This window comes from Amphiura filiformis, chromosome 2 (assembly GCF_039555335.1).
Source record: "Amphiura filiformis chromosome 2, Afil_fr2py, whole genome shotgun sequence".
NCBI classification, from domain to species: domain Eukaryota; kingdom Metazoa; phylum Echinodermata; class Ophiuroidea; order Amphilepidida; family Amphiuridae; genus Amphiura; species Amphiura filiformis.
The window spans coordinates 91,431,308-91,443,284 of NC_092629.1; the positions used below are offsets into that span (position 1 = coordinate 91,431,308).

General features: G+C 37.6%; 1 protein-coding gene and 1 long non-coding RNA gene across 2 annotated transcripts; one reads left to right on the forward strand and one right to left on the reverse strand.

Annotated features, from left to right (window-relative positions):
- Window positions 1-14: 14 nt before the first annotated feature.
- On the reverse strand, window positions 15-1,726 carry LOC140146822 (uncharacterized). Its single transcript, XR_011858320.1, has 3 exons — window positions 1,685-1,726; window positions 1,137-1,223; window positions 15-697 (listed from the first exon to the last, which is right to left on the reverse strand). It is a non-coding gene; the product is annotated as an uncharacterized lncRNA (long non-coding RNA).
- Window positions 1,727-10,909: 9,183 nt separating this feature from the next.
- Window positions 10,910-11,977, forward strand: LOC140144691 (craniofacial development protein 2-like). The gene has a single exon (XM_072166503.1). The coding sequence runs from the start codon at window positions 10,910-10,912 to the stop codon at window positions 11,975-11,977; it is 1,068 nt and encodes a 355-aa protein (XP_072022604.1).

The window sequence follows — 11,977 nt, forward strand, 5'->3', positions numbered from 1 at the left end:
CAAAATGGCGCCAGAACAAACTCAAACGGTGCACGTGACGCCGGAGGTATGGGTAGCATTTGTTCGATTATTGTTGCGCATGGACCACTCCCGACTGCCGGTACGTATGCGCAGGTCATTCCAGATATCACAGCAATTGACGAATTCGCACTAACGAATGACCCTGTTAAATCCGTTCCTTTGACTGAATTCTCGTAAAAGAAGCTCTCATACGGCTGGAGTACATAATCAAGTTCCCCACCAATACTTAATTCCACGTGTACAGAAGTCACTTCTGACAAAGCAGATATTGAGAAAAAGACCGGAAATTGTTCCGACCCAAAAATATGCGAATTTCCAATGATTAGATATTCATTGTCTAGAGCGTTAGTCGGGAACACGGTAAAAGATTCGGCCCATGCACCATATTGGAAGTACACATTAACAGACACAGGCCACGTAGAGTTCACAATAACAGATGGAGTTAACACATCACCACGATTTGGAAAAACGTATCTAGGTAATGAAATTCCGATGCCTTGGGTAAGAGATGGTTCGATGACGTCACCATCTTCGAAGTTGAGGTCGGGTACTGTAATTACTACATGACAAGGGTGTGGTGACAATGTGGTGATATACACGTACGGGGTGGCGCCATTTCTCATGTAACTCACTGGCATCGCAAATACAAATTTCTCTCCTACTGAATCTGGATACCCTACATGTACACACAAAGATATAAAGTATCAAGTATTATGACGTCATCGGGAATCAAGGTGTTTAACATCACAACCCAGCTGAAGTTCAGTGGCACTGACCGCAAAGTTGGTTGCTCCAATGTATGTTGGAATAATATGGTTGACTAGATTGAATTTAATCTCTCATTTTAACTGATTATGTTCTTATACAATAGCTGCGCCCATGTCCACATGGTGAATGTATAAATTCTAATTAAAGATATAGTGTACATGGCTGTTTATGGCTTAATGGCGGGCCAATATAGTCCAATTCTGGGCCACTTCCTTTGTTTGGCTATATCTCAAATTCCGAATTCCGACTGAATTTGCTTGATCACATCACATATATGCAAATCTTAAAAATATTTGGTAATCAATCCAACAATCTACCAAAATTCCCAACCTCCAATTTGTACCTACCTTTCACAGTCAAATACATAACGCTTAACAACATCCATAACTGAGCAGAAAACATCTTGCCGTTGTACTATATAATCGATATACACTCTGAGAAAATTAAAACGATATGAACATTTTAAATCACATTCTTAACAATATTTTTATTAGGTTCTTCATAGGCGTAAACCACTGGGGGATCCCCAAATATGTTGATAAGGGGGGTCCATACAATCATCCTTCCAATGTTGACGCCTGTATGTGGGTTTCGGACCAAATTACCCTCATATTCGTAGCCTTAAAAGGGCCACTTTTTGCCCGCTTCTACTATTAAGCTTGTTCTGTTCGCCAAAGGTGCTGGATTCACTATACTTCAAGAAATTGTTTCCAACCCTATTTCTACATGTCAAAAAGAAATCTACGCCACTGTTATTAATTTTAATATTACTACTAATATTGTCTGCAAAAGAGACCACGATTTAAATCTTCATGGAAGACGGTCGCCATTATTGTTAATTGAAAAAGGTAGAAAATATTGTAAAATAACAGATAGATACAAGTAATAAGCTTACCTTACTTAAATGATAACTGATCCTGTACAGATCCCAACTGTTTTGATAATAAAGTGTTGTACAAACTATTCTTGATGACTGTACAGCATTTCCGTTACGTCCTTGGTAGTCCACGCAGAAAACCCTGATGGAAACATCCCTTCAGTTCTAATACCCATAATGCATTTCCTTTTGCAGCATTATCACAAAATTAATGCACTCAGAACGCTACTGACCATCCATCCTCTATTGTTACGCATAGTCGTGCTGGAAGTCGATCGAGTCATGGTTGAAATCAACACAATTCTGAGACACACATTTTTGCTTTCAAATTCATTTTCTCGGTCAAATGAAAAACAATAATTGTAGGATTTTCATGTCAGATAAAACGATGATAGTGCTTGCATATACCTAACTGTAGTTAGGTTAGGAAAACGACTGGAGGTCTAAGACTAATTCAATAAGTGCTGACCTGACCGTAGGTCAGATCAAAGGTCATTCCTTGTTCTGCGAAAAGTTTGTATTATTCATGTTATTATCTCCGTCATTACCTGTCAGTTGTAGATTCTCTAGCTGTATTAAGGATTAAAGTTTCTTCACAAAGCTAAACTTTTATTTGTCAGTGTTTTGTTTGTGTCACATAACGTAGGTTTAACTCCAGTAAAATAAAAAATAACAACACGGTGTTGAAATCAGGCAGAGTCTTTTAGTGTAAGATTTTCGATTTTGACAGGCCTCAGCTGAACTTGGCCCGTGAGTATGGGGCCAACCTTTTAACTTTCAAATTAATATAGCTCGCTAATGAAAGATTTGTCCTAACTCGTACGGGTCTATATAGTTTTGTCTGAATTTCCGTTTTGATATCACTATTTTTCAGAATTTTTCAGTTTTCAACAAGATAACGTTTTAATATCATCACTGCCATTACATAACTTGTTATTAGTTTAATTCAATTGTTAATCATGAAATTAATATAATAAAGCAAAACATGTTTCATGTGTAAGACATAAGCCGCTCTATATGCAAGAACAAGATAGTGACATGTCTGGTCGTTCCATAAAGCTTACAAATTATTATCGCATCTGTACATGGAAGATACATATAGCACTTCTGGAAAGGGTAATATGATGAGTTAAATCAGTCCTTTTACAAATGGGACATATTTCAAAAAGTGATCCGATTTGGGCGCTCTCTAAACTTGCTGCTTTCTTTAATTTGTCAACGTTTTTGGTGGATTAAAGTTGACAAGAAAACAATGAAAGTAATTTTCCAAACTTCCGGTAGATTCACGCACAGGATTATGGGATTGCAATCAGAGACTCTTAGTTTGAAAGCAATAACCGGAAACTATACCTTGTGGAGGAGTTTCCCGCCACAAAAGCTGCTAACGATGAGTGTCTGCTAATGACCTTTCATATCAATAAAGCAGCACCGCGATTATTGCACTAACATAAAATATTACTTTCATTTAGAAAGTGTTCATAAATGGGGAATAAAAAAATGTAATCAGAAGTTCCCAGTAGTAAAAATCTCAACTTTTTTTTAGAAAAGTGGAGGATGAGGCTGTGGATCTATAAATCTTCAAGAGATTTCACGTGTTTTCCATTTCCTGTGCACACTGCATTTTTCGGTGTTAATTAGTATCATTTTCTTTTTGCTTTGCATTACATTATTTCCCCATAATTGCTTTGTTGCTTTTGATGTATGCCCACTTGTTTCTTTTGTTTTGCTCACGTGATTCTTTTGTAGTGGGCCTACATTATTAGCTGTTTTAGTTTTTTGCTTTTCTTGTGCTTATTATTATGTTTGACCGATGGTATTTGCTTATTATTATGTTAGACCGATGGTATTTGCTTATTATTATATTAGACCGATGGTAATTGCATTGTTGTTATTGTTTTGCTCTTGCTCGTTCACCTCTTCCTTTGCAATTCTCATCACGGTTTTTGTCTAATAGTATATATTTTGTTGGTAAATTTTGCTTCAAATTTTTTTTTTTTTTTCCTTTTTGCTTTCTGCACAGTTAATTTTGTGGCCTTTGCTCTCGTGTTTCCGTTTCCTGTGCAGATTGCATTTTAGGTGTTAGTTTAAGTTTCTTTTTGCGCAGTTATATATTTTTTATTCATTCATATTGTTTGTTGCTCTTGGTGTACGCCCGCTCAGTTTTGATTGTTTTTTACTCTCGTGAATTTGTTGTGGCGGGCCTACATAATTTGCTCTTTGCTGAAGTTAGCCAGTTGGTTAGTGCAATGTGTTTCTGCATCTGCTGCTCATTAATCATTCCTTCATTGCATTACCCATCTTGGTGTTATTGTATTTTTCTTTTATCTTAAATTATCTCGTGATTATCTTGTTTTTCATATTATTTTGTTTTTATGATAATGTTATCTGTACTTTTTATTGATGTTTTTATATTTTATCTGTACTATTATATTTTGTTTTAATATTGTTCAGCGCTTTGTGATCTTGTTTGATGTAAATGCGCTTTATAAAAATAAAGTATTATTATTATATTATTATTATTTCAGTTCATGTGAACTACCATCGTGCAAATCATATTAAAGGTGCCGTATTTGGCAGAGTACCTATAAGCTGATGAAGTTTAGCTATGGAGCCATTTCAATATCACCCCACCCCATTTAGTGGGAAAATGTCATTGTAATTTACATAGGGAGTAGAGTGCCTAATGTTACGAGTCGTACTGACTCAAGGCCAAAATCACCTTTTACCCGAACTCACACGAATGCACAACACAAATACACTGTTTAATTAAGCTAACAAAATCTAACTTTTTCAGCTTTAAACCAATTCCAATAATTGAAAAAGCACTAATACAAGTGCGTCTTGTCGTTTGTTTGTTTGTTTTTTGTGACATTAACCAAACAATCACTTTTATTCTCCTTGTCAAAGAATTGTTCAGTGGTGATGTGATACAACTGTTGACACATTTTGATAGCCTCTTAAAGCTAGCAACTATTTTAAACTGTTGGCAAAATATTGCACTGATCATTTCATAGTGAGTGTGTATACAAGAATACAAATATCACAGATATACTTTTGTAGGTCATGTGGTTCTTGAGTTATGTTGTAAAGAGGGCTGAAACAACAACACTTTTGTAAAACGTACATAACTCATTAATAACAATATATTAAGCAAGTTTTTAAAGTACATGATTCGTGGAATGAACTTTTGCAAAACATTTAAGTGTTATTTTTCAATAATATTGATTTAGACAATGAAAATCGGGTTTTTTTTGCTTGTAGCAAATTTACGCATAACACAATGACGACCGAGGCTCAAATTTCATCCTATGATGAACCCTTTATTATAAGAATTTCATTATTATTATATTACAGCAAATTGTTTATTATCCTTTAATTTTTATTCTTTTAAGGCGATATAATACCCTGATTTTCATCAGTACCCATCTTTTTTTTGTTGCAAATTTATGAAGTATATAAATATGTTCATCATCTCATGTCCTGAACTTATAAAATATCTCTACATACAAAGTGGTTTTAAACCATTTTAGAAAATCATTTTAGCCCTATATATTTTTTTGTTTACTGTATCCTGGTAACTGAGATGTGTGTTTCATAACAAACCATAATTTATTCTATTGAACATGTCCAAGTAGAATACATTAATAGAATACATTAAATCCTTTGTTATACTATCTGTAGAAATGTACTCACTGATTATAACACTGAATAAATTAAATAGGCCTAATCTCTTCCACATAGACAATTTAATACTACACCATGTATGTATCTTCTATAATGTGTTGTTAGGAAAAGAGATTAAAAAAGGCTATAAGGTCATCAAAGGTCAGGTTATAGGTCAATTGGTTCAGGTCAAATTCAGGCATCAATTTTGAATACATGTGATAGTCTGTGATATCATACATGTCATAATGAGGCATCAATTTTGATATTTTGTCTGTTACTGGATATATAATGAAAATGTGTGAGGTGGATATACTAAAACACCTTGGGATGTAAATGGTGAGTACAATTTTGATTGCCTAGTTGAGATGGATTGGGCAAATAAATATAAAATAGTTACCAAAATCACAAAAATGAAGCTTACGGAAAACTACCTAATATGGTGGTATAGGTGACAAAAAATACTATCTTTTTCAACATTGCTGTAGTGTGGTTATGGTAACCTGTTTATGGCTTAATTAAGTTTCAGTGACATAGTGTCGCAAGTTCAAAATACAAAATATAGCTCAACATTGAAAATAGAAGCATTTTAACCGGTTCGTTTTTTGATAGTTGTGGAGCACCAAGTTCATGAAGTCATAAAAGAAATCAGGGACCACTTATTCCCATTTTACATATCAACCTTATTTCCCTAATGTGTTAGCAACGAACTCCGTTGATAGTAAGCTTTCCAAAATGAAGTGAATTTAAAACATCAGTGGTGTACCACTTTTTGGCTTATACCATTAGAAGCATGTACGCGTCATTGATACTGATGCCACCAATTGAACGAGAAGATTTGCCCCTTCATTTTGCATACCAGTTTGTCCAATTTCTTTTTCTCATTTCTTCACAAAATGCAAAAAAATGCAAATGGGTGTAGGGGGTGTAGTACCCCTTTAATCCAGTTATATTCAACACATCGACCACCAGAAAAGAATGCAATGATCCGCTGAGATAAAAATGATTGTGTAATGAAAAAAAAAAAAGTGAAAAATGTATAATACAGAATTGCTGTTTTTAAGAGAAAACGAAGAAACATGTCCTTACCTTGTGGTGTATACCATGCATTGCCATTGCAAGATTTAAAGAGGGCTGTCAAAATTATTAAAGCAAGCAGAGTAATCTTCTACATAAAGAGTTGCTGTTCTTGCCTTGCCTGGATGGGAAAGCGTTTATGATATGATGTCTATATCGATATGCCTGCTGATTCATAGAATAATTATGGTAACTGAGTTGAACATAAATTTGATTGCCGACAGTTATCAAAACAAGTGGTTGAATATGATGAGAACAGTATGAAACCTGCCTATACAGCTTATTCGCCAAAACTTGATTTACATCCACAGTCCTCAAAATTTAAGGATCTTTAGGATAAATGAATATTTACCCGTCTAGGAATTAGGTGCATACACCCCCCCCCCCCACCCATAAGAACACATACCACCTACTCGTATGTGTGTCCAACACGTGTTTTTTTTTACAACTGGGGACTTGTGTGTCGACTGGGGACTTTTATAGGCCAAACTCCTACCAATCGGGGAGCTGTTTGTTTTGTGTTTAGTACAACAGGGGACCTCACCCTACCCCAATAAAGTATCCATTTGTAGTAATGCTTTTTATATATATATTCGCCCATAGGGGGAGCCCTAGCCATAGGAATAACGATTAGGACGTCCCCACTTGTAGGTAAAGTCCCCAGTTAGTGGGAAAGGCACCCACAAAAGTCCTCGTTCGGAGGGGTTTACGAACTAATACCCTACACACCCCATCCCTACACACACACATACACCCCCCCCCACACACACACACCCCCACATACGAAATTTGTATTCAATAATGAACGAATACATTTGGACCACCAAAGCGGCATTACAAATCATTACATGAATAAATTACAAACAACATGATTATGAACTGGAATGGTTAATTCAATTTGACGTACGAGACTGTTTCGCAGTCTCCAAATGATGTTAGTTCCAATCATGAGACAGAGGCATACTTGGCAACAGCATTGGGAACAGGTTTCGGAAAACTAAGTTTCTTCAACCCACTTCGGAAACGGAAATGTACATGGCTGAGTGACCCAATCACGAAGACAAGGATTTTGCAATCAAATCCGCACAGTGTGAGCAAGTTACAAAGTGGAGTATACTTTGGACTGTGTGTTGTAACTTTCTTCAATGAAAGCATCGAAAGGACAAATAACTTCCAAGATGAAACACTTAATAAATGTGACTTTAGAACCTTCTTGTTAGAGGCTATCCGTGTTCTATAAGCTGCATATCCTATCAGCGACTCCTCGACTGCTATACCTTGTTTAGGTTTTTCAAAAGAATGCCTGCATGTGCAACCATGGCTGTTTCAAAATAGTCCGCCAAAGTCATGCAGGTAACTCCAAGGTCGTGCATTGAATTGGTTTGAATGAGGAATACTACGGGAACCTGGCTTTTGGATAACCTCTATACTCACAGATTGTGATTCCCTGATACCAATTCAGAGTCTATTTCAGGTGTGAGGCGCAACATAGGAGATCCTGCGTTCAGCTGACATGAGGGTTTTGATTGTATTGTGCTCAGTCAGGAGAGTGGTATTAGCGGCGGAACACAATCAGACAGGTACTCGGGAACACTTTTGGCGAGGCATATGTGATGCGATCAAGCAAAATCAGTCGGAAGTCGGAAATATTGACTTTGAGATATAGCCAAACAAAGGAAATATTTCCTTTTGTTTCTTGTTGTTTTGGAAACTTTTTAATTGCTCATATCTTTGGAACTAGTTGTTCAATTTCAATGGGGGTTTCTGCAAAATGCAGCTTTGTAAATCCTTGTTACTATCCTATAAGTAGGCATGTCCACTAAAAATTGAAGTACTTTAAAATTGATTCAGACCTAACTTATTGGCTGGGGATTGATGAAAGAAACATTTTGGCGTTTAAATAATCTTAATCGGACGTTTCATTCCAGAGATATGGCCTTTCGAGTGTCACGGTTTTATATAGGGCTGCTAGAACATGTTAAAAAGTTAAAGTCCAAAAAGGAATACTAACAGAAAGTGCAACTTTAAGGTACTTTTTCTTAATGTATTTATTAACTAGCGTTATCTGGAACATTATATTTGCTTATAACAACATGAAAATAAGATCATCCTGAAAATTTAATCGATTTTGTTGACATACAACAAAAATATAAGACCTCAAAACCCATGGTTTGTTTGGTGAAACCTCAAGCATGATCATAGATGGCCGCCATGGAAAATATCTCCATAGAGGAGATGAACAATAAGTGCATTATTTTAAATGAATAGCGGTAGTCTTAAACATTGTTCAATCTTTTAAGGTCAGCACATTTTATCTTCAAAATTATTATATTTCATCATGGCATAAGTTTGGTAACATTAATCACTACCAATTTTGAGAAATTTGCTCCAACTCAAAGGTTATCTTTACTACATTGAGCAATACACTGTGTGTGCATGGAAGCCATGATGGATAGCATATGAAATGGACATGGTAGTGAGAAGTGCACGGGGAAGTAAAAGATTTGAGATGGGCCGCGGTAGGCTTAAACATTCTAAATTTCTTAACATCCTACACATTTTGTCTTCAAAAATAGTTAAATTTTATGAGTATGTAAGTTTGCTTGTATGATTCACTCCAAATTCGGAGATAATTGCGTTTGAACACCTGATGCACGGAATGGTGTCACTTCAACCTGTTGTAGTTCTCATCTCATTCAATTTCTCATTAAAAAAAGTTGATCTCTTCATGAAGGAAGGTCCTCTCTATTTACTGACCAAACAGGAAAAAGTTTGGTTAATGTGTTCTGGTGGAATCAGGAATTTCTTGAAACACCCTGGTATAGGCCTACATTTGGATCAAAACAAGTATGTACGCCATTTAACAGGCCTGGGATTTCTTGTATCGATCAGTTTCTCCATAGACAATACGTGTGTGAGTGCACGCACACAGTAAATGAAGAATCGTTCTAGTGGAAACTGTATTGACAGTGGTCATCCCTACTATAAGAAACTGAAACTGATATTTCCGAGTTCCGACTGATTTTGCTTGATCGCATCACATATAAACACAGTGACTAAAACTTTGAAAGTGATGCGCTCTTCAGCAAGGAGTCAGTACAACTGTTTTAAGTATGTGCTAGCATGACCATATTGGAGGGATTTACATATCAGCTTCTCAGCCAATTATGGATGCGCTGTAATCTTTGAATGTATGCTTTACAACAACCAAGAAGTCGCCCGTTGCCATAATCGATCTTGGAAAGGACAGGGGCATTTATGACCAAGTGACAAGTGTCATAATCCACGTGCCGTCGTATCCGGGATATGTTGCGAAGCTGGTACGTAAGGTTAGAACAAAGAGTCTTGACGTGAATGGCGATAGACATTTGACAGTCAAAATATAACCCCTAGGTTACGCACAGAATCTGAAGGACAAATGGATTTGTCCCCAACCTTCAAAGCAACCGGTATCATTGAGCGCTTCAGGTGTGGAGTAAACTCAGTTTTGATGTCATTAAGTTTCAACATATTCATACTCATCCGAGCCTTACACAGCTATCGGTGTGCTCGTAAGAATCATTCTTTATATCCATGAATTGGCATGTTAGTATATATTAGTGAGTTGGTGTCCTTTGGACACAGGGTGTTGTGATGCGTCTAGTGCCTTAGCGAGGTAGATTAGTAGTAGCATGTAGTTTAGTGCTTGTAATTTTCTGTTTTCAGCTTCTGCCGCTGGCTAGCCGTAAGGCGAAAAGGGAAGCAAAGTACGTAAACCTTCCCCTGCAAGTACATAGCCTCTCCTACATCAAGACTCTTACAGTGCCTCCCAGCGACAACACACGGTAACTGGGTACCCCACGGCCCCAGGCGAAACTGTAAGGGATCTCGGAGCAGCCTTGGGCCCGAGATGCGGTGTGCAGGCCCACAGGCGAGTGGACATGCCCTGGCGCCCATCGACCAAGTCCCATCAGCTATGGGTCAAATAGCTGAGGTAGTTCACTACCTCAGGCGGTTTTGAGATGCAATCTCTTGTCTCCGACAGAAGGGCGTTTCATAATAGTTAATACTATATGGATACGGTCAGTGAACACAAGCAGGGAGTCCTGAGACCTGTACAACTTACCACATCTGGTTGGAGACGGAAGTGGTAAGAGTGAAGGTCGTTGATAAAATTATTTCTCATTATTATACAGCGTCCACAAGACAACAGCTGTGAGAAGGTAAACTCCTATGTTAAACCATTCTGTAGGAGTTGCGACCGCAGAATTAAGCAGCAAAAGAAAAACTATGACAGCAAACCTAAACTACACTAGGGTTAGAGTCCCTACAAAAACATCAACTCCTGGAGCTGACACGGATTCTGATAAATCAAATGATGGCTTGTCCTCAAAGCCACAAGGAAGGGACAAGGCTGACATATGTGGAAGCAAAAGGAACTGCAAGAAAATTGTCACAATCTCCACCATGAATGTGAGGACCATCAGAGAACAAAGATGAAGCGAGGAACTAGTGAGCAGCTTAATGGCATACAACATAGACATCCTAGGGATACAGAAACATCGTATAGTCCACAAGGAACCAGTCAGATATGAGAATATTCTTGGCCAGACGTTAATTACAACTTCAGCTGTCAGAAATAGAGCAGGTGCAGCAACTGGCGGAGTTGGCATCGTTCTCAGTTCTAGTACAAAAAGCTCACTAGCTAGCGTGACACAATACACAGACCGTATCCTGGCTAACAACTTTCAGGGTAACCCAGCAACAACAGTAATAGTTACCCATTGTCCAACTAACATGAACAATGAAGAGAACATTGAAGCACACTATGACAACTTAAGAAGAGCCATTGATTCCATCCCAGCTCACAATGTCCTTGTAATAGTAGGAGACTTCAATGGTAGAGTTGGAACTGGAGATGCAAATTATACCTATCATAACACAACCAACAGAAATGGAAAGTATATGGTAGATTTGGTAATTGATAAAAACCTCATTATTGCTAATACCTACTTCCGAAAGAGGAATGGAAAGCTGTGGACGTACATGAGCCCAACGGGAAGCAAATATCAACTGGACTATGTTCTGATTCGGAAAAAGTGGAAGAACAGCTTGCTGAACGCTGAAGCTTATAGCACCTTTTCCAGCATAGGAACTGATCATAGGAGCGTATCAGCAAGGATCAGACTAAGTCTAAGAAAGAGCAAGGCTTTGTCAAGAAAGAAACACTACGACTGGAGGGTACTGTGTTCAAACATCAAGTTACAGCAGCAATGCACAATTGAGGTACGCAACAGATTCCAGCCTCTAGAAGACATCAATGAAAATGCAACCGAGCGATATGAGAGATTCATAAGCGCCACTACAGAAGAGAAGATCATCCATGTTAGAAAGAAAATCAGGAAGGCGTGCTTCTCAAGTGATCACAGAGTAACAACAGCAAGACAGAAAATCAAGAAGGTTTATGAGACATATCAAGAATCCACAACCGAAGACAACAGGCTCAGTTGTGATCAGGCAAGGTCTGAACTAGCAGGAGCCTATAATCAGGCAATAGAGGACGATCTCAACATCAAGCTGAGAGAAGTTTAA